The sequence below is a fragment of the Amblyraja radiata genome, chromosome 17 (genome assembly GCF_010909765.2).
Source record: "Amblyraja radiata isolate CabotCenter1 chromosome 17, sAmbRad1.1.pri, whole genome shotgun sequence".
NCBI classification, from domain to species: Eukaryota; Metazoa; Chordata; class Chondrichthyes; order Rajiformes; family Rajidae; genus Amblyraja; species Amblyraja radiata.
The window spans coordinates 10,253,467-10,276,759 of record NC_045972.1 but is presented as its reverse complement, the minus strand read 5'-3'; the positions used below and the strand labels follow the sequence as shown (position 1 = coordinate 10,276,759).

General features: G+C 39.7%; 1 protein-coding gene across 1 annotated transcript in view; it reads right to left on the bottom strand.

The window, feature by feature from the left end:
• Positions 1 to 23,293, bottom strand: part of dhx38 (DEAH-box helicase 38) — a 96,008-nt gene that overhangs the window by 33,800 nt on the left and 38,915 nt on the right. Inside the window, exons 14-24 of the mRNA XM_033035740.1 lie at positions 22,947 to 23,132; positions 22,608 to 22,748; positions 16,890 to 17,000; positions 11,234 to 11,350; positions 8,773 to 8,880; positions 7,986 to 8,098; positions 6,863 to 7,071; positions 5,810 to 5,964; positions 3,456 to 3,611; positions 1,253 to 1,387; positions 474 to 599 (exon numbers count right to left, since the gene is read on the bottom strand). Of these exons, the coding sequence (XP_032891631.1) occupies positions 474 to 599; positions 1,253 to 1,387; positions 3,456 to 3,611; positions 5,810 to 5,964; positions 6,863 to 7,071; positions 7,986 to 8,098; positions 8,773 to 8,880; positions 11,234 to 11,350; positions 16,890 to 17,000; positions 22,608 to 22,748; positions 22,947 to 23,132 (1,557 nt within the window). The remainder of the gene's footprint in view (positions 1 to 473; positions 600 to 1,252; positions 1,388 to 3,455; positions 3,612 to 5,809; positions 5,965 to 6,862; positions 7,072 to 7,985; positions 8,099 to 8,772; positions 8,881 to 11,233; positions 11,351 to 16,889; positions 17,001 to 22,607; positions 22,749 to 22,946; positions 23,133 to 23,293) is intronic.

The window sequence follows — 23,293 nt, the reverse complement described above, 5'->3', positions numbered from 1 at the left end:
ACAATCAGTCTGAAGAAGAGTCCCAATCTGAAATGTCACCTATCCGAGTCATCCACAGATGCTGCCTGACTCGCTGAGTAACTCTTGCACTTTCTAGTCAAGATTCCAGTATATGTAATTCCACAAATCTTTTTCTATATTCAATACCCTGCCTGATGAAGGCCTATGTCTCAAAAGCCTTCTTTACCATCTATTCTGCATGTAACACCACCTTCTTCTGCACCCTTTCTACCTGTGATTCAATGCCCAAAATAATTTACTATTCTCTTTCAATATTAATCATTATAAAGTCTGGTGCAACCCATAAATTCAGTGCCATGATAGCACAAAATTAGAGTAGCCACAAGGGTCAATGAGTAAGCACATTTACAACTCTTATTGAAACTCTAGCTATCTATAAATTAAGCTAACATTTGCACTGAAATTCAGAAAATGTAATTCTTTCAACAGAAACCATCATCCCAGCTTCTTACCTTTGAAGTCATCACGAGTTCGTGGTACACAATGTAATCTGGTGTGTATCCCATGCCAAAAAGTGAACTAGTTGGGTGCAAGTGGCAAGGCATGCCTGTTCTCACATTCACATACTCTCCTATGCCCTGCAAAACATTACAAAAAGAGATACTTGTTAAATTAAAAGGTGAGGACTACAGAGCCGAGGTCCTCAATTACTGAATTCCCGTCATACTAAGTTATGAAAATAGTTAATACCTAATCGGACTTGGGAGTTTAGTGGTAGACTATTCTACATGAGGATAGAACAGAAACATAGCCATAGTGAAATTGAAACAAAGTGAACAAATGTATTTCAGGTGATTTTGGAAAAATAGTCATATAGATAAGGACTTGGGTAGGTGGCATGGAATATGACACGTATGAATGGAACAAAAATAAAATGAAAAGTTGGACAAAAGGCCATCCTAACAATGAAATATGCCACGCAAATAATGAAATAATGTATTTTACCAACATAGGATGATGAATAAGGCATGATCCTTTCATGTCAAAAATTCACACAGTAGATTATTTTTTGACCATAGCACTATTCGAGAAGTCGCTTCTCACACACCAACACTTGTTCCTTTGATATTGCACTCTTAATAACAAGAGGTTGAAATAACAAAGCAGTTAATGCCAAGAGTAACTACGCCGAAAACATTGCACCGAGGTAAAATGAAAGAACCATCAGGAAGGGCGCAGCAAATCAAATTAAATCTGCCAAGAATATACACCATATTATATATCTTCTGACCTTGAGTTTTGCAGCCTGATGAAAGTATGCTGCACAGATACATTTCCTGATGATATCCCAGTCAGTACCACAGCTTACAATGTTCATACGCTGTTGCACCATTATATCCTTTAACTGAGAACGAACTTCTCGAACCTTCGGTAAGAGAGAGATAGGCATGTCAATGATCACAATACAACTTCCAACTAGCAATCTGTAAATTGTCAGTATTCCTTTTCATTCCTCTTGGCTTTCCTTTAACACCCATCCAAGAGAGATAGCGTCCATGACGCCGGGAAATACGGTAGTTGTTTTCGAAGAATGCTTAGCCTAATTCAAAGGGACCAGTGGAACACGCGGACACCTGCGAGGCCACTAAGATAAGCTTTGCTTGCCCAGAGACATCCAAGACTAGCTCGGTGACTGATAGGACATATAACTCAAGCCATTATGGTACCAAGGAGGATAGCTAGTTTGACACACAATTGTGTCAAGAGATAAAGGTTATTATATAAATACATGCTTCTACCATGAGAACATGAGCTTCACCTTCGGGGGGAAAAAGAGCTTAAAAGAGAGATAGAGTGAGCGAGCGAGCTTGGTGACAGCCACAAGAGAATCGAATACTCAGAGGGACTTGAGACCTGTTATTTTGCATTGTTACTTTGATAGTTTTTCTGTGTTTTACTTGTATTTTGCTTTAATAAATAGTTATTTGTGCTCTTCAGCATGTGCTTTCTCCAATTTTTGATCCGAATCCCTGAACCCTGCATATATTTTGTTATATTTTGGCATATTCGGCAGGATTCAGTGAAAATGAGGAGAAAGAGGGTTGAAGATGCGGAACCCGAGGCCTTTCGAGTCCTGGGATGGGTAGATAATTCTGAAGGGTATGGTAGTTTTGCCAATGTGTTAAGTAAATGGGGACCTCCTGAGTGGTGGGAGGGAGAGGTAAAGGATAAGGCAGCAAAGCAACAATACCTGATTATTAAATCTTTGGAGAAAGTGGACTTTCCCCCAAAAAGAAAGAGGATCTCCCACAGGTGGGATGGATATTTGCTACTGCACTAAGGCAGCAGGGTCTCATGATTGATAAATTGAACAGTGAAAATGATGGATGGAAGGAAAGGTTTACTGCTCTGGAAAGACACCCAGCCCAGCCCTGGAGAACGTGCAGCCATCTGGGCCTCGAGTGGACCAGATGCTGCTCCAAAAGGTCGAGAGCGTGGATCAGACATGGCTTGACACCAACAAAATTGCCTAGCCAGGCTGACACTGCAACTCCAACCAGCACCACTGCCTGGACAATAGGCCTTTATGGCCAAGTTAAGACTATATTTTTTAACAACTTTGGACTTGAATCATACAAAATGGCACCAGAAACTTGGGTGACTCGTGTACTGTCTCAGTGCAATCTATTATTCCTACACTCTTGTAGTTAAGTATGATTGTGCCTATGTATGTAAGATTTTTACTGAACTGTATGCAAAAAGAGGATTTCACTGGACACATGAGACAAAGTACTAATGAACCATTAATACATAGGCCATTTTAGCCCAACAATTCCCACATTAATTTTTCCTGTTATATATTCTCCTCCCAGAATCTATTCTCATCTACACACTCGGGCCACTTTACTGAGATTGGTTAACCTCGCAACCAGCACAACTTTGGGAAGTGGGAGGAAAACAGAATCTCGATGGAAAAACCAGAGTCTTATGCGGAACGTACAAACTCAACACAGACAGTAGCCAAAGTTAGGATCTAACCCGTCACTAGAGTCATGAGGATGCAGCTTTACATTACTATGCTGCTGAAGTTGCAGAATTAACTTCAAGAAACAGCTGTGTTTCAGCTGAGACAGACAAAAATGAGGAAAATTATTAATTATTGAATAATAGCAAAATTTTGAAAACATTTATTAAGCATTTTATTTCTGGATAGAAGAGACAGAAGCAGAAAAAACTTTTCACACTTGTTTAAAAAAAATCTGCTGATAACAGTGTTGTCATCAGCCATCCATTCTTTGGCGAAGATTGAGGGATGGTCAGGCTAGTACACAGCAATGAGGAATGGTGTGGAGGATTGCTTCACTCCTTTGAAGGCTAATATTATAGAAAGTACAATTTCCACAAAACCACATATTTAAGTAGAGCCTTACTGATAATAAATTAAATCCAAAAACCTATTAAAATGTGCAAAAAATATTACTGTAGGGAGTTACCTTCCTCATAGCTTTGGCATGAATAAAGTGTTCATTAGACCAGATTGTAGAATAATTGTTATTCTTCCACTGCAGGTAAACATTAAGGTATGTCAAATGGTCACTTTCGGGCACAGCAAACTTCTCCCTCATCTGATCACTCTCTTCTTCTCGGCCCTGTAATGGTTAAATACATATATATATAAATATATATTAAGAAGAAAATCCAGTGACCAGATAAGTTACAAAACCAATTTCACACACTGATACTCCTCTTTCAAAATTATTTAATTTCACCTATGAAAGATAAAAGAAAATGAATTATTCCACTCCTGTAACCTTGGATTGATTTATTCCAGTGAACATTGTATAAATGCAACAAACTTTTGAAACCAATTATGGGGCTGTCCCACTGTACGAGCTAATTCAAGAGTTCTCCCAAGTTTCCCCTAATTCGAACTTGGAGAATTACAGTAATAGCCGCTCGTAGGTACTCGGGGCTCTCGTGGACATTTTTCAACATTTTTCAACATTTTTCAACATTTTTCAACATGTTGAAAAATCTTCACAATTCTTCCCGAGCTTACCGCGTTTCCCGAGTACCTGCCATTAGCGTTAAGAGCCACTAAGAGACGTCCCGAGCTCCGACGTACCGGCTACGTACATTCTACGTGCTTACCATGAGTTTAATTTTTTTTAAACCCGGGAGAGCTCTTGAATTAGCTCGTATATTGGGACAGCCCCTTAATAGTCTCAGAGAAATAATCAAAAGAATAGTTTAGAGAGGAAGAAAAAAGATTCCAGCAGAACTATTTTTATTATCAAATTGGAAATTTGACATTTCTAGGGCCAAGAGAGATTTTTGCCCTCCTACCACCTATTGCAATTCAGATGCCAAATTAAGAAATAAAACTGTAAAAATTAAGATCTTCAAAATGAAGGCATCAGGTTGATGATCTTATAAAAAAGTGGAAAATGTAGCAGTTGTGGAAGCAGAGGCACTACAAGCAGAGTGGAATGGGAGACAGTCAGGGGGTGAGGGAAGGAAGAACAAAAGGGAAAAGGTAGAGGAAAAATAAGATGAGAAAAGGGATACAAAAAGGCAACAGAGCATGTAATTTTTTTTTAAATGATGGACACACATGAAAAGTAGCAAAAGATAATAAAACAGATTTTTTTTATTGGCTTTAAAAATAACTTGGATGAAGAGCTGAATGTGCTGCAATTTAAAAAGCTACACATTTGGCCATGAGGAGTGGGATTGCATTTTTCAAACCAGCATCAACATGGCTCAGGTGCCTTCTTTTGTACTGTAAATTTTTATGTTCAATAAACTGCAAAGTTATTACCAACAGCTACTACTGGGAGGAGTAGCTCGGACCTGGAAATGATAGGCTTATCAAATCTGTGGAATAACAAAGCCCAAATTGAAAGTTCCGATGCTCCTGAATTGTGGAGTTTAACAGAGCAATTAATTTTCCATTAAAGTGGCAAAGGATGCTGAAATAAAGCAAGATGTCTGTCATATTTTGAATTGATTTAACAATCAACTGTTGCCCTGCTTAATATTAAACCACAAAGGAAATTAGAAGGAAAAAAAATATGAATTGGAATTAAAAAAAACTATATTTATGCATAAAGTAGTTGAGGGATTACTGCATACATCTTTCAAACCATCAAGCAGGTCCATGAAATACATTTTCTTATATACTAATATTGTTATTAATGGGCCAGATAGTATCTATTTATGAGCTCAATTATACAGAGAAACACCGATTATTATCCACTTACCTCTCATGCATTTATATCCGTGCATTGAAATATGGGTGTCAGAGGTGAGCAAAAGGTCAGATTCCCACTTTACAATCAATACAATACCGTTTATTTGTCATTTGAACCTCACATGAAGTTCAAACGAAATTTGGTTCCCCCCCCCCCCCTTTACTGCTGAACTAACCACACCTCACGCCAACAGATAGACAGAGAAGAGGTCCAGAATGTATTTACAACCCTCAGAATTACATCTGGGACAGTTGTTGTAGATCGTATTTCAAAGGGCTCACCAATCAATAACACAAAACAAAATACGAGCATGGGTAGACCACCCAGCCCCTCAAGTTTGGCCTGCCCGTCAACATAATTGTGGTTGATCTACCCCAGGCCTCAACTTTTCTTCTGTGCTTGATCTCAATGCATATTCTGACCGCAATGAATCTATTATATAATAGCACTTGAATAAAAATAAATATCAGATTTGTAAATGCAGTCATTTTCAAGGAGACATACCGAAACAAAGTGGAAAGAACTCTGCACAAATTTGGGTAAAAGCATTTCACCATTCTTTAGAACTGCATATTTCAGGTTTTCTCGCATACCTTTGGTCGATAAAAGATGGCAGGCACTGAAAGCATTGATACAATGATGAGGACATCAGCACTACAGCTCATATCACACGATACTATCAACATCTTTGAGAGAGCAGGATCAAGTGGGAATTCAACCATCATCCTTCCAGTTGGAGTCAGACTGCCTATCAGGATAAAAGAAAATGACATCAAATATCAGATCAGTAAAACTGGCTAGATTGTTCCCAAACCTGGCCCACTCCCTGGATCACCAGCTGCAATTCCCGTATAGTGTCTCCATCCGCACTATAGTTCTTTAGCTCTCAAATCACTGATTTTGTTCTTGCCAGAATTTCAGTTTTAAATTTAAAAGGGATCATGCATCCAAGATTAAATCTGAATAGAATAGCGAAAGGCTTTGATAGAGTGGATGTGGAGAGGATGTTTCCACGAGTGTGAGTCTAGGACAAGAGGTCAGCCTAGGAAGTAGATGAGAAATTTCTTTAGGTAGACAAAAATGCTTGAGAAACTCAGCGGGTGAGTTTCTCCAGCATTTTTGTCTGCCTTCGATTTTCCAGCATCTGCAGTTCCTTCTTAAACATGAGAAATTTCTTTAGTCAGATGGTGGTGAATCTGTGGAATTCTACCACAGAGGGCAGTGGTGGCCAAGTCAGTGGATATTTTAAAGGCAGAGATAGATAGATCTTTGATTAGTATAGGTTATGGGGAAAAGGCAGGAGAATGGGGTTAAGAGGGAGATAGATCAGCCATGATTGAATGGCTTAGACTTGATGGGCCGAATGGCCTAATTCTACTCCTATCACTTATAACATTATAATTAAGTTTTGCCTGAAAATACATTAACATGTTTCAATTGAAACCTCTCTCCCCCAAAGTGGTTTTCCCAATCACCACTTGGCGTGTCTGGGTTAAATCCCCAAACTGGCAGATTAGTGTTACATTTCGAAACTTCGACGCCATCTGCAAAACCCATAATTCTCAGGTTGCACAATACAATCACATATAAGCATTAAAATATTATGCAGAACAAGAGTTTCCAAAAAAGTCCTACAGAATAATTACCCGTGTTGTCAAGAGCACCCAGGATCCAGAGTTGGTACATAGAATTCAACATGTTATCTTCAGGTGGCGGGTCCATAAAGTGAAACTGGAGTAAATCTTGAACACCAAGTGATTTAAGCAGCAGCACCACATTCGCCAAATTTGTTCGCTGAATTTCAGGAACAGTGGCGGTCAGCATCTCATTTTTATAAGCACTTTGTGTGTACAACCTATGAGATTCGATAAATAAGTTATTAATTTTAAGGGGAAATTAACACGCATTTTTCACCAGTCTCTTAGTACTTTTGTATATATAATTTACTTGTATATAACATAATCCTTGCGATCAATGTAATAACAAGCACAAAAATAACCCCATATAAAATAAAGTGCTTTTAGTTTATTAACGTAATCTATTAAAGATGATAGTCTAGAGTAAATGTATAAACATTGGTAGTTGATGTTCACAATGCAATGTGACAATTATGAAAGGTGCTTCACCGTAATCAGTAGTCAGGTAAAGAGCAACTAATCTATGTATGGAGCCAGGAGATATGGGAGAGGTACTAAATGAATACTACTGACCTATACTCTCCCAAGGAGAAGAATATGAAAGATACAGAGTTCAGGGAGGGGCACATGGATAATCTGGAGCCGTTCTAACGGGAAGGTGCTCGGTGTCATGTCACGCTCATGGGTTAATAAATCCCCAGGGACAGACAAGATCAATGAAATATAGAACAAAGTAGGACACAGGAACAGACCCTTTGGCCCACAATGTCAAACTATAATGGATTGTTTTCTAATCTATTCAGTTGAAGCCATCTACTTTCGTCATCACAAAATAAGTTAAACAGTCATTATTTCTACTTAGAGCTTCGTAAAGTTAAACAACTCGTTGAAATTGAAGACTTTTATTCTGCCTTGACATGGTGTAACATTCAGATGAAGCAGTTTTCTACTTACACAGGGACTTGCATCTAATGCATGTGCCTCGAGGAATACCGGGAGATGGCACAACTGAGGTACCGTGTTACAATTGCAGGTTTGCATATCCCACATAGATTCACCAAGTATTGGTCAAGCAATTGGAAATGCCGCACATCTGCAAAATAATGTGCAAGGAAATATTATTAGTTATTACCTGAAACACTGTCCTGGACCGGTTCTCCCAGCTCGACCAGCGCGCTGATTGGCATTGGCCTGGCTGATTGGATAAATCTGAAGAGCATCCATACCCATTCTTGGGTTAAAGACCTACAAAAGAGTTCAAACATTAAAGTGCAAAAATAATGGCAATCAATATGTATTAGAACAATGTTTTTGCATTGTTTTAGTGTTTCTTTTCCTAATGAGCAGACTTGCAACAAAAAAATAATCAAATTTTGATTAGTCATTACAATGTTCAGGCAACTGAATCATCCTACCACAACCAGAGTGCAGTCCTGAACTACTATCTACCTCATTGATGACCCTCAGACTATCCTTGATTTACCTTGCACTAAACGTTATTCCTTTATCATGTATCTATGCATTATAAATGGCTCGAGTGTAATCATGTATTGTCTTTTCGCTGACTGGATAGCTTTTCAACAAAAGATTTTCACTGCACTTCGATACACATGACAATAAACTAAACTGTTAATTCAACATCGGGAACAAGAAACACCTTTATGTTCGATCAATTCTGCTCCTTCAGGTCCCACGGAAATATTTGACTAGCTACGATACCATTGTAACCACACTTCACCCTATCAGTTATTACTTTGTCCTATCCATCTGTTCTCCACTCACTCAGCAACAAAACTAATTTTACTTTCCCAGTTCTGATAAAGGATCTCCAAATTAAAACATTAGCCGTGTTTCTCTTTCTACAAATGCTGCCTGATCTGCTGAACGTTTCCAGCATTTTCACGTTAATAGATACTTACTTTTAATTTGCAGTATCCCGAATCAACAACAAACATGATGCCATCCACTGTGAGTGAAGTCTCTGCAATATTTGTAGCCACAATACATTTGCGGATTCCATCCGGAGCCTTGATGGAGAGACAGTTGCAGAAATGAGGAGAAATCAGTGATATATTCACAAGTCCCAGACACTTGGAGGATACCAGTGAATTAAATCAGTATAATTGTTTAACTTTTGCTTTAACATTGCAATGAAATGAACCTGCTGCCTTTCAGTCAACCCATAATGAGTATTCTGGAGTTGTTTGCTTAGAAGGGTGTAGATTGTAAATAAAAATGAGAGAACCACATACATTTACATACAAAAACCCTTTCCCAGAAATGAAGATGGCCAACGAAAATAAAACTTTCATGCTTCACAATTATCATTTGGAACGCACTGTCTAAAGATTAAGATGCACAGGATTAATAGTGACTTGGTTGTATAGATTCATAGCTGACATAGTGATAGAAGACAGAAGATTATGATGGTGGGGAATATTCAGACTATATATTTATTTCCCAAAAAGTGGTAACCCAAGTAGATACAGTGACATACGATATGCTTGCCTTCATCAGTTGGGGCAATGAATACAAGAGTAAGGACGTCACGCTGCAGCTTTAGAGGACCTTGGTTAGGCCACATTTGGAATACAGCATGCAGTTCTAATCATGTCTTTAAGGAAACAATATGGAGGCTTTGGAAAGGGTGCAGAGGAGGTTTATCAGAATAATGCCTGGATTAGGGAGTGTTAGCCACAGGGAGGGGCTGAACAGACTTTGATTGGTTTCTCTGGAGTGGTTGCGGGGAGACTTGATAGAAGTACATAACATCATGAGAGGGAAAGATTAGTTCTGACTGTCCCCTGGGTGGAAATAACAGATACAAGGTGGCATTGCTTTAAGGTGAGTGGGGCAAAGCTTTAAGGGGATGTGCGGGGCAAGTTATTTTATTTACAAAAAGGGCGAGTAAATGCCAAGACAGATACAACATTGGCATTCGAAAGACTTTTGGATATAGGCACATGGCTATGCAGGAATATGGATTATGTGCAGGGTTGATCACATTCAGCTCAGACAATGTGAGCCAAAAGGCCTGTTCCCGTATTGTACTATTCTATGAAAGCACAGTGGGGGGGAGGGGGGGGGGATATTCAATTATGATGTAATTGACTATTACTTGAAAATCTAAAAATAAAAAATATTGCAAGCAAATAGACAACAGGACAGGGAAATGGAAGTGACAAAAAGATCTGAAACACTCAATGGGCCAAAGAGTCTCCACTTTTTTGTAACAATCCAATGCTTCTATAATTAAAAGGTAACTGCAGTGCCCTCCATAATGTTTGGGAGAAAGACCCATCATTTATTTGTTTGCCTCTGTACTGCACAATTTGAGATTTGTAATACAAAAATCACATGTGGTTAAAGACCAGTCAGATTTCATTAAAGGGTATTTCTATACACTTTGTTTTCACCATGTAGAAATTACAGCTGTGTTTATACATAGTCCCACCTTTCAGGGCACCATAATGTTTGGGACACATGGCTTCACAGGCGTTTGTAATTGCTCAGGTGTGTTTAATTGCCTCCTTAATGCAGGTATCAGAGAGCTCTCAGCACCTAGTCTTTCCTCCAGTCTTTCCATCACCTTTGGAAACTTTTATTGCTGTTTATTAACATGAGGACCAAGGTTGTGCCAATGAAAGTCAAAGAAGCCATTATGAAACTGAGAAACAAGAATAAAACTGTTAGAGACATCAGCCAAACCTTAGGCTTACCAAAATCAACTGTGTGGTACATCATTAAGAAGAAAGAGAGCATTGGTGATCTTACTAATCGCAAAGGGACTGGCAGGCCAAGGAAGACCTCCACAGCTGATGACAGAAGTATTCTCTCTATAATAAAGAAAATTCCCCAAAAACCTGCCCGACAGATCAGAAACACTCTTCAGGAATCAGGTGTGGATTTGACAATGACCATTGTCTGCAGAACACTTCATGAACAGAAATACAGAGGCTACACTGCAAGATACAAATCACTGGTTAGCTGCAAAAATAGAATGGCCAGGTTACAGTTTGCCAAGAAGTACTTAAAAGGGCAACCACAGTTCTGGAAAAAGGTGTTGTAGACAGATGAGATGAAGATTGACTTATATCAGAGTGATGGCAAGAGCAAAGTATGGAGGAGAGAAGGAACTGCCCAAGATCCAAAGCATACCACCTTATCTGTGAAACACGGTGGTGGGGGTGTTATGGTCTGGGCATGTATGGCTGCTAAAGGCACTGGCTCACTTATCTTCATTGATGAAACAACTGATGGTAGTAGCATAATGAATTCTTAAGTGTATAGACACATCCTATCTGCTCAAGTTCAAACAAATGCCTCAAAACTCTTGTACTTTCAGCTCACTTCATGATAAATAAAAACACTTATGTGCACCTTTTGAAAAATCTTGGCCTGAAGATCAGAGGGCAGCTGGGAATATATTGGTAACACTGCCAGTTGTGGAGAATTTTCTAGTTCTTCCAGGCGTTCCACTATCTGATCACAAGTCACCTAGATAGAAATAGCATATTTTCGTGAGAACAAAATTCGCAGTTTTAGACACCAACAAGTAATCGTCATACCCATTCTCAAACATCAACCGTTGAAGTGACATGAAAATGTCTCAAAAAGGAGCTTGCAATAGAAATCTAGTTTGGATAAATTTCTTATTTTATCAAATGGCCACAGTCCCCCGAGAAAACTGAACTCTGGCAATGCCTGACATGCGTGTGGAGATCACTTGAACATCAAAATAAAAACATTTCACTTTGAGCCATTTCTTTGCTAGCAAGAATTGCTACAATGAAAGGCCGATGATTCTTCTCAAAAACTAAACCAGAGCAGCAGCAAATATCATAATTGTCATGCAATTTTGACACCCCATTTAATCTTATCCCAAGGTCCTGATAACCGATGTTATTTCAAATACACACTTACTATTACTATTCCAGACCCAAGCTCTTTCATGACAAAGTAATAACCCATCTACATGGCAAGATTCTTTCATTTGCAGTCCTCAAAATCAAAGAATCACTTTTCCAAAGATTTTGTTATCAATAGTCAGTTGGAGAGTCATGTAGTAAGAGAATAGGCCCTTCAGTCCAACTCGTCCATGTCGACTAAGATGCCCTATCTAAACCAGTCCCATTCCTATCCTGCATCCTGCAAAGGCTCTATCCTCTACTCACAATTCCTTCACCTACGCCGCATCTGCGCCCAAGATGAGGTGTTCTGTACCAGGACATCTGAGATCTGAGGATAAGGACATCTGAGATGTCCTTATTCTTCCCCTTTCCCATCATAAATGAGGCCCTCACTCTTGTCTCCTCGGTACCCCACAGCTCCGCCCTTGCTCCCCTAGTCGCAACAGAGACAGAATCCCCCCAGTCCTTACCATCCACCCCAGACAATCCATTCAGGTTAGGCAGATGTTCACTTGCACCGCCTCCAACCTCATCTACTGTATCCGTTGTTCAAGATGTGAACTCTTATACATCGGCGAGACCAAACGTAGACTGGGCGATCGTTTCGCTGAACACCTTCACCTGAACCTACCTGATCTCTCCGTTGCTAAGAACTTTAATTCTCCACACTGATCTTTCTGCCTTAAGTCACCTCCATTGTCAGAGTGAGGCTAAACACAATTTGGAGGAACAGCATCTCATATTTCACAGGCAGCTTACAGCCCAGTGGTCTGAATATTGATTTATCTCACTTCAGGTAGCCCCGGCATTCTCTCTTTCTCTGTCCCCCCCCCCCCCCCCCCCCACCCCACACAAGTCGCAATAGTTCTCGTTTCCACCCAACAAACAGCTAACAGTGGTCTGTTTTGTTTATCATCATTACTTTTTTTGCATATCTTTTATTCATTGTTCTTTATCTCTCCACATCGAATATATATCTCGTTTCCATTATAATTAACCAGTCTGAAGGGTCTCGACCCAAAACGTCACCCATGTCTTCTCTCCAGAGATGCTGCCTGTCCCGCTGAGTTACTCCAGCTCTTTGGGTCTATCTCCCATTTACCCATAACGCTCTAAATCATGCCTATCTATATACCTGTCCACATATTCTTTAAATGTTATTCTATCTGCCTCAACTTCTTCCTCTGGCAGCTCGCTCTATCTACTCACCACTCTAGTGTGAAAAAGGTGCCCTGCAGGTTTCATTCTACAGGTATACAGTAGAGAATATATTGACTGGTTGCATCAGGGCCTGTTTCGGCAACTCGACTGCCCAGGAACAAAGAAGATTGCAAAAAGTGGTGAGCACTGCCCAGACCATAAAGTGTACTGATCTCCCCACCATCAAAGGGAAGTCAGCATTAGAGACCCACACCACCCCGGCCACACTCTCATTTTACTCCTACTTCGGGAAAAAGGAATAGGAGCTTGAAAACTGTTAACATCCACGTTCAGGAGCAGTTTCTTCCCCACATCCATCAGGCTACTGAACACTACAACCTCTCTATACATATTTTTGTTGGTTTGTTTATTATGTATTTACGGTGCGCTATAGCTGTTGTGTTGTTGCTGCATAAGAATTTCATTGTTCCGTTTCACGACACATGACAATAAAACACTCTTGCCTCTTGACATCTTTCCCCACTTACTTTAAACCGTTGCTCTCTAGTTCCCAATTCCTTGATTCTGGGGGGGGAAAAAGTATGTGCATTCACCCTATCTATTCCCCTCATTATTTTATATGCCTTACAAGTTTCACCGTTCAGTCTCCTACAATCCAAGGAATAAAGACCGAACCTGCCCAACCTCTCCCTATAGCCGAGGTCTTCGAATCCTGGCAACATCCTCATTAATCTTCTGTGCTCAATAGCATGTTTCCTACAAAAGGGTGACCAAAACTGAACATAATAGTCCAAGTGTGACATCAACAATATTTTGCACAACTGTAACATAAGGTCCCAACTTCCATAGTCAATTCCCAGCTCAGCATTCCAAATACCCTCTTCATCGCTCTGTGACGCCGTTTTAAAACCCCTACTGCCCCACAGTTCTTTGTTCTCAGCTTTAGTCCAATATCTGGGCTCTGATGCTTCCTCGTTCATCATTACACTAACCTATTAGAAAGGCAATGACAGATATGACGGATCTGACGGATAATGAGCTAATCAAAGACTGAATACAAACTTTTTAATTTTCCAAAGATGGGAGTGCCCAATTCCAGTTCATCCCTTCAAAGCCACAATTTGTGTTCCCTGCTTTTTGTCTTCACCAAACTAACCATCCCAGCCACAACATTTATAGTATACATTCCCTTGTTCTCTTCCCTTATATCTAAGGGCTACTGAAAGATCTCAGAACTAATAAATTGCCAAATGAGCAAGAAGGAACATATATTCAGAATAATTCTGTGTTTACATAGACCAGGACATTCTGCTCAATATAAAACCTGAATTAGCACCAGGGCAGCATAATCTGCAGAGGGAAAAAAGTACAAATAAAAGTTCCATCCTATCCCACCTTCTCCAGACCGTTCTGACCTACATCAGCGACACTGCACACACCCTTCAACTTTTTAATAACTTTCCATGTCTAAGCCCCCATTGCTTTGTCTTTACCATGCACATCCAGTCTCTTTACACCTTTATTCCCCACCAGGAATGTCTCAAGGCCCCCTTGTTCTTCCTTGAACAGAGATCTAATCAATCTCTCTCTACTAACACTCTCCTCCACATGGCAGAACTTGTCCTCAGCCTCAATAACTCCTGTGATTCTTCTCACTTTCTTCAAGTTTAAAGGTGAGGCCATGGTTCCTCACATGTGCGACAGCTCTGCCTGATTTTTTGTTGGTTGTCAGTCTTTGTTCCAAACATACACTGGCACCATCCCCCAACTCTTTCTCCACAACATCAACAACTGCATTGGATTTGCCACCAGCACCTGTGCATAACTCGCTGATTCCATTAACTTTACCACTAACTTCCACCCTGCCCTCAAATTCATTTATACTATCTCTGATACCTCTATCCCTTTTCGTGATCGCTCTGTCTCCATTACCGGAGACGAACTATCAACTGACTTCTACTTCACACCTACCGACTCCCATTTATCCCCTACTCTCAATTTCTGCGCCTGCGCTGCATCTGCACCCAAGATGAGGCTTTCCATTCTAGACATCCAAGATATCCTTTCTTCACAAAACATGATTTTCCCCTTGCTGTCATAGACGGATCCCTCATTCACATCTCCTGTGTCCCTGTAGTTCTGCTCTCACACGCCCTTCCCCCCCCCCCCCCCCCCCCCCAACAGAACATGAATAGAGTTCTCGGGTCATCATCTTTTTTCCCCACCAGCGTCCGTATCCAACACCATCACCTCTTCCCATCCTCCCCCCTTCCGACTTCTCCCTCTGTAACTCTTTGGATAACTCATCCCTTCCCACCCAAACCACCCTTTACCAAGTTATTTTCCACTTCAACCACAGGAGATGAAACACCTGCCCCTCTACCTCCTCTCGCACCTTTATCAAGGGACCCCAACGTGTCCTTCCAGGTGAGACAAAGGTTCGCATGTACCTCCTCCTACCTCATCTGCATACGGTGTTCTCGATGAGACCTCCTGTACATCAGTGAGACCAATCATAGACTTGGCAGCCATCTTGCCAAATACTTGTGCTCAGTTCACCTCTGTGTCCCACCTGGACTCGCACCCATTTCTCCCCTCCCCCTCACCTTCCACCTATATTTCTTCTTCTCGCTTCACAATTCATAACTCTTCAATCCTTTTGTCCGCACCTTCTGTCTTTTCATCTCTGGCCTTTGTCCAACCACCTGACAATATAATAAACCCTCAACTGTGTCCACCTATTACCTGCCAGGCTTTATCCTGCCCTTCCTCTCCTCTAGCTTTCTTCCCCTACCCACAACAATCAGTCTGATGAAAGGTCTCAACCCAAAATGTCACCTATCCATATTCTCCAGTAATGTTGCATTACTCCATCATTGTGTTTTTTTTTTCCCCCAAAATAAAATCACTGTGCTTTCAATTAACTCTTTGTGCACTGGTTTCACATCAGTAATACCCCAAACATTGAATTATATAAACCTAATTAATTGTCTTTGCCCCTGCTACAACTCTTTTCCAGGTTTCTTCCCTTTACTACAATTAATCTGAAGGGCCCCGACTTAAAACATCACCAATCAATTTCTTCCACACATGCTGCCTGACCCAGAATTATTCCAGCACTTTGTACTTTACTCAAGATTGCAGCATCTTCAGATTCTTGTGTCCCTAAGATAAGTACCAGACCTCCCTACATGTGTAAAAGCATGGAACAATAAAATCCTGGAGGTTTTAAAAATTCTGGAATAAACTAAACAATAGGTGGTGTTGGTGGCCAGATATACATCTTAACTTTACCGTGTGCACAGTTGGCTGACACAAAGAACAATCCTAAGTGTGTGACAAGTTCTGACGAAACATTGTCAACCTTAAATATTAACTGTTTATTCCTGAAAATAAACTGCCAAATCTTATTTCCAGGATTTTGTTTTACTTCATATTTGCTGTAACAACACAATTTTGCATTTTCCAAGGTTTCTTGCATGTTCATGAACGAGGTAACTATGCAAGACTATAGTAGTTAGTATTAAACATGCCTTTGTGGTTCCTTTCAACTTTGAGTAATTCCATATTTCTGTAACATTCAGTTTTCCACAAAGAATCCAGTAAAAGTCTTGTTTTAGCATGCAAAATCAAACTTTAAAAACAAGCAGTAGTATTTTGCCATTTCAAGCATAAAAGGGCATTTCATTCTGGTTTTCATGGGGTTAACTCAAAAAAGAAACAATGTTCTCCTCTGACTGCCACAGGACCATGATAAAAGTCAGCATGCAATATGTCAATCATTCAGTGCTGCTCTCCACAGGCAAGCTCTGTAGTGTCATATTCCGATTGATCCAGAGAATCATTTACTGTGATTAAAATACATCACTCCATGACATGTTCAGCATTTGTGCTTTGGAAGGAGTGACATAAATGAGAAAAGATGAAAGTATACTGTTTTTAAAATTAATTGACAGTTCTCTTACCTCAATATCTTCTTGGCCTGGCATAAAAATCAATATATCACCTGGAATAGTTGACAGGTGAATTTGAAGAGCCTGTTTAACTCCTCCTTCAACATAATCTTCTGTGGGGGTCTGTAAAATGATACAGAAATTAACTCCTCAATAAGTAGAATGTAACACACAAACTTAAGGTTTTAACAATCTAAACTCAACTCTCAGATTTATTGAGATCAGCTAAAAAAAAAAAAAACTTCCAAAAAATGGGCTTCTTTGACTGGACGACCACAGTATGTCCGGCTACAGAACTGTGTCTCGGACATGATAGTGAGCAACATAGGGGCCACACAGGGCATAGTCCGCTCTCCCTTCCTGTTCATCATCTGCACCTCGGCCTTCAGATAGAACTCTGACTCCCGCCACCTGTAAAGTTTTCAGATGACTCAGCAATTATGGGCTGCATCAATGAGGGGAAGGAATCTGAATACAGAGGTGTGGTCAACAACTTTGTTGAGTGGTGTGGGCTGAATCACCTGCAGCTCAACATCGACAAGACTAAGGAGTTAGTGGTGGACTTTAGGAGGAGAGGAACACCCTTGTACTGTCTCCATCAAGGGTGTGGATATGCAGTTTACCAAGGAGTATAAGTACTTTGGAGTTTACCTGGACAGAAAATGAGGCTGGTTCATTTACGCTGAGGCACTGAGTAAGAAGGGACAGAGCCTTCTGTACTTCCTCTGGACGCGCTGCTCTTTCAACATCTGTTGTAAGACTCCTCCTTCCTTCCTTCCCCCCCCCCCCCCCCCCTAATCTTTGCACATCCACAATCCTGGACTGTCCACTCGTCGCTTTAATTTCATGTTTCATGTATCTTGTTGTGTTTTATGACTGTTGGCAGACCAATTTCCATCCTGGGACAAATAAAGTTATAACGTATAAATATAAAAAAGAATAATTTTATTTAATTTGAAACCATTTTGTCAGCCATTGTATTTTTCATGAAAAAGGGCTAGCTTTATATAAGACATCCAGGGCTCCAAAATTAATTATTAATTTTATCGGAAATAAATTACTTATTTTGTAGTTTTCTTATAATGCAATAATGAAACTGAGCAATGTATATTTCGTGATTTTTTTGTTAATGTGAAAGTAATTTGGAAAAATAGATAAAGATCCAGGCTCTTTCATGTGGTTTACCCAATCACCATGTAACCATGTGGACATTGATCGATAGGTCTGGAACTTTATCTTGCACGTCCCACACAACTCCACGAAAAAGAGTAGGTAGACAAAAATGCTGGAGAAACTCAGCGTGTGAGGCTGCATCGATGGAGCGAAGGAATAGGCGACGTTTCGGGTCAAAACCACGAAAAAGACTAACATCTTTTTTTTCTAATCTCAGTTTTTCACTTCATATCCTACCAGCAATAAAACAAAATTTCAAACCACAACAAGCCGTTATTTCATACAATTGAAAAAGTTTGCTCCTCTTGGGGAAAACCTAGAAGTAGGGGTCAATGTTTAAATAAGGGGGCGCCCCACTAAAAGAAAGCCTTGGAATATTTTTAAGATAGATTCTTGATCAGAAACAATGCGAACAGGTGGATGGAAATGTGGGGAATTGAGGTTATAAGCACATCATGATCTTTTTAAATATTGGAATCGGAGGACCCAAGTGACTACTCGTGCTCCTAAATTCATGAAATTATTTGTGTAAGTGCAGCTAACCATTAGGTAAACTCATCAAACAAAAAAAATCTAGCTCTGCCCATGGATCTAAAATCTATGCACCCTTAAATTACATTCACTAAGATTCTCAAGGTAAACTTTCGAGTCCAACCTTATTTTTAGGGAAACCTCAAAGATATTCTCCACAACACTCAATTTTTCTAAAGTAAATAGTCTTGTCCGTGACCAAGATCTCCAATGCTGAGCTTGGTCTGCACATTCTCAATTCACCATGTGAGCAAAACAGAAAACATTGCAAGTACATTCACTTAGTGCATTATATAACCTAAGCACAGCAACACACAACCTAACCACAGGCTATTTGCATTACATCTCAATTTAGACTTCAGAACTATAGCACGGAAACAGGCCCTTCGGCCCACCGAGTCCAGTGTATGTTGAGGATTTTGAAATTCATCATTTACATTGTTGATCTTTAATTGCATTTTATTTAATTTGTTAATGATGTAATAATGGTCAATGGTCTTAGAGGTCAGCATGGACTATGGTCTGTGAGAAAAAGGATAACTGAAAATAAAGTTAAGCCCTTGGAACACATACACAAAAACATGCAAGTCCTATGGCATAGTTTAAAGTTACCTAGCCAATAGGTTTTAACAAGGAAAAAAAATGAAATCAAGGTACTTCTTCCTTTCTCCTCCACTGTGGTATAGTAATTAATTATTTTGATACTAAGCTGCAAAAGTTAGAACATCTAAACAGTCTAGTATATAAAGTTTTAGATCAATCATGTTAAAAGTCAGCTCAAGTTAAAATCGCAGCATTGCCCAAGGGGTTTTGGAGTCCTGAAAGCTAAAGGAGCAAGTGCTGCATCTTATTCAACATACAAGAGAGTGAATTTGGAGTAGTAGTAGATCGCTTGGCCCTCCAATCCAGACCGAACAGTCAATAAGGCCCAATTTCAATCACTTCCATCTATGCCCAGTAACCTTTCAGCAATGTGTTCTTCATACAGTGCCCTCCATTATGTTTGGGACAAAGACCCATCATTTATTTATTTGTCTCTGTACTCCATAATTTAAGATTTGTAATAGAAAAAATAAAAAAAATCACATGTGGTTAAAGTGCACATTGTCAGATTTTAATAAAGGCCATTTTTATACAGTTTGTTTCACCATGTAGAAATTACACTAGTGTTTATACATAGTCCCCCCATTTCAGGGCACCATAATGTTTGGGACACAGCAATGTCATGGAAATGAAAGTAGTTATGTTTAGTATTTTGTTGCATATCCTTTGCATGCAATGACTGCTTGAATTGGACATCACCAGTTGCTGGGTGTCTTCTCTGGTGATGCTCTGCCAGGCATGTATTGCAGCCATCCTTAGCTTATACTTGCTTTAGGGGATAGTCTCCTTCAGTTTTCTCTTCAGTATATAAAAGGCATGCTCAATTGGGTTCAGATCAGGTAATTGACTGCCACTCAGAAATTGACCGTTTTTTAGCTTTGAAAAGCTCCTTTGCTGCATTAGCAGTATGTTTGGGATCATTGTCTTGCTGTGGAATGAACCGCCAGCAATGAGTTTTGAGGCATTTGTTTGAACTTGAGCAGATAGGATAGATATGTCTATACACTTCAGAATTCATTATGCTACTACCATCAGCAGTTGTATCATCAATGAAAATAAGTGAGCCGGTACCTTCAGCAGCCATACATGCCCAGGCCATAACACCCCCACCACCGTGGTTCACAGATGAGGTGGTATGCTTTGGATTTTGGGCAATTCCTTCTCTCCTCCATACTTTGCTCTTGCCATCACTCTGATACAAGTTAATCTTCGTCTCTCTGTCCACGACCTTTATCCACAACTGTGGTTGCTCTTTTAAGTTGCAGTGTAGCTTCTGTTCATGAAGTTTTCTGAGGACAGTTGTCATTGACAAATCCACACCTTGCTCCTGAAGAGTGTTTCTGATCTGTCAGATAGGTGTTTGGGGATTTGTCTTTATTATAGAGAGAATTCTTCTGTCATCAGCTGTGGAGGTCTCCCTTGGCCTGCCAATCCTTTTGAGATTAGTAAGCTCACCAGTGCTCTCTTTCTTCTTAATGATGTTCCAAACAGTTGATTTTGGTAGGCCTAAGGTTTGGCTGATGTCTCTATAACAGTCTCATAATGGTTTCTTTGACTTCCATTAGCACAACTTTGGTTCTCATGTTGATAAACTGCAATAAAAGTTTCCAAAGGTGATGGAAAGACTGGAGGAAAAACTAGGTGCTGAGAGCTCTCTTATACCTGCATAAAGGATGCATTTAAACACACCTGAGCAATTACAAACACCTGTGAAGCCATGTGTCCCAAACATTATGGTGCCCTGAAATGGAGGGGACTATGTATAACCAAAATGTATAAAAACACCCTTTAATAAAATCTGACAATGTGCACTTTAACCATATGTGATTTGTTTTCTATTACAACTCTCAAATTTTGGAGTACCGAAGCAAATAAATAAATGATGGGTCTTTGACCCAAACATTATGGAGGGCACTGTATATCTATCTTCCTCTAATTGTAACTGTAGTATAAACAGACAAATATATTTCTGGACAGGATATTTCAAAGACTCATTAATTTCAGGGAAAATAATTGCACCTCACCTTGAATTGGTAAACTCTTATATTTAAACAATAATCTTTAGTTTTGGACTGCGCCACAAGAAAAAATATATATCCTTTCCATATCCTACCCATCAAGAGCCCAGAGGATATTACATTGAAACCATTAAACCATCTCCCACTGTTCTAAACGTCAGCTTCCAATGCATTAACAACCTTCTTTACAAACTCTTATAATCTTTTATATTTCTTATATTAGCCTTTCTTATTCTGTCTCACCATCAGTCTTTGTGTAATTATATACTTTTAAGTGTGACAGCTAAAAGATACTTTCTTACGGAGAGTGGTGAATATGTGAAATGTTCTACCCATGAGGATTGTGGAGACTGGGTCACTCGGAATATTTCAAGAGGGAATAGATACATTTCTGAAAGACAAGCGATTTGAGGTCTTTAGGAAACTGGTACAGAAAAGATGAGGTTGGTAGAGGTTAGCCATTCTCATCTTGAATTAGGGCAGGCTTGTGGGGCTGAGTATCATCCATTCTTATTTCATTATTAATATTTATTATCTTTCCCCTTTTAAGTTAATTGCAGATGTTGGGTCCTTCCCTGAAATTTACAGGAAATAAATTGTAAGTAAAAGATGTCAATTTTGGGGGGAATCTCTGGGTTTGTTTGGATACAGGTCACTCACTGCTTGAAGCAGTGCTTACATTTTCCTTTTTTTTTAATAAATATATACAGTATAATATATACTAAATCTCCTACCCACTAAGTGGCCCTTTCCATGTGAGGTGATCAAGGATACAGTGGCCACTTTACAGAATGTTTCCATTAGGTCATCAAGTACTTTTCACTATCATTTCTGTCACTTTATCCTTCCCGTCCTCCATCATATAACTTTCCTCTTGTTCTCTTTGCCTCACCCTCTGCAAACCAGTTTTTTTTAAGCACCCCCACTTCTGTTGGGATTTCACTGACCTGAAGATTTAATAGCTTTAATCTCTACAGATGCTGCCTAACCCATTACATATTTTGATCACTTTGTATTTCAGAGTTACAACATCTACGATGTTTTGGTTCTGTAATGCAGTTTAAGAGAATTGTATAATGCAGGGGTCGGCAACCTACAGCCCACGGGCCGGATCCAGCCCGTAACCCGAAATCATCCGGCCCGCAGGCGTTTTTTTAACAATTAGTTTTCGCGTCGTGGGAACTATAGCCAGTCCATGGGCACGCGAGGGACCTGTGAACTGCAGAAAATTAATTGAAAAACACATGAAAACTAATGCGATAAAACATCAAGTGTCACACTAGGGCGATAGATGGCTCGCCATCTGCTCCTATGCAGAACAAGGTTGCCAACCCCTGTTATAATAGAACAAATTTATTAAACTGAACTCCCAACACAAGTAAAAATTTCCAAATCGGTACCATACCTTACTGAAGAAAATATCAACTGGAAATGTCCGGCCAGGGATATAAAACACAGGCACATTCCCAAAAAATACTGCAAATTTGCCTGCATCCATGGTTGCCGATGTAACAATCAGTTTTAGATCAGCACGGCGAGCTACAACCTGGAAAAGGGTAGACAATAGTTCAAGATAAATAATTATTCTCCATCTCCTACATTATTCGTAATGTATTTAATGAAATTCAAAACCTTAATACACTTTTTTTTTAAACTAAGAATAGAAATAGAGAAATTACAGTCACAAATACTTAATGTACAAAACTGATACGCAATACCTCCGCATTGTATATTATATACACACCTCTCGAAGTAAGCCAAATAGTACATCAGTGTTTAGTGACCGTTCATGGGCTTCATCCATGATGACAGCACTATAATGATCCAAGTCTGCTTCTCTCAGAGATTCGCGAAGTAGAATACCATCCGTCATATATTTAATGACAGTTTGTTCTGAAGTACAATCTTCAAATCGGATAGCATAACCCACCTAAAAAGGTAATAATACAAAGGTAAGTCTGAAAAATAACAATGGATAGCTTAAGATCTTAAGTTCTCTTTTTCTGTCTTGTCTCTATTTTATAGTTCTTTAAATGGCCTGTGCCCGAACACAGGCATTCCCTCTGTTCTTTCCACAACCTGTTTTCTCAT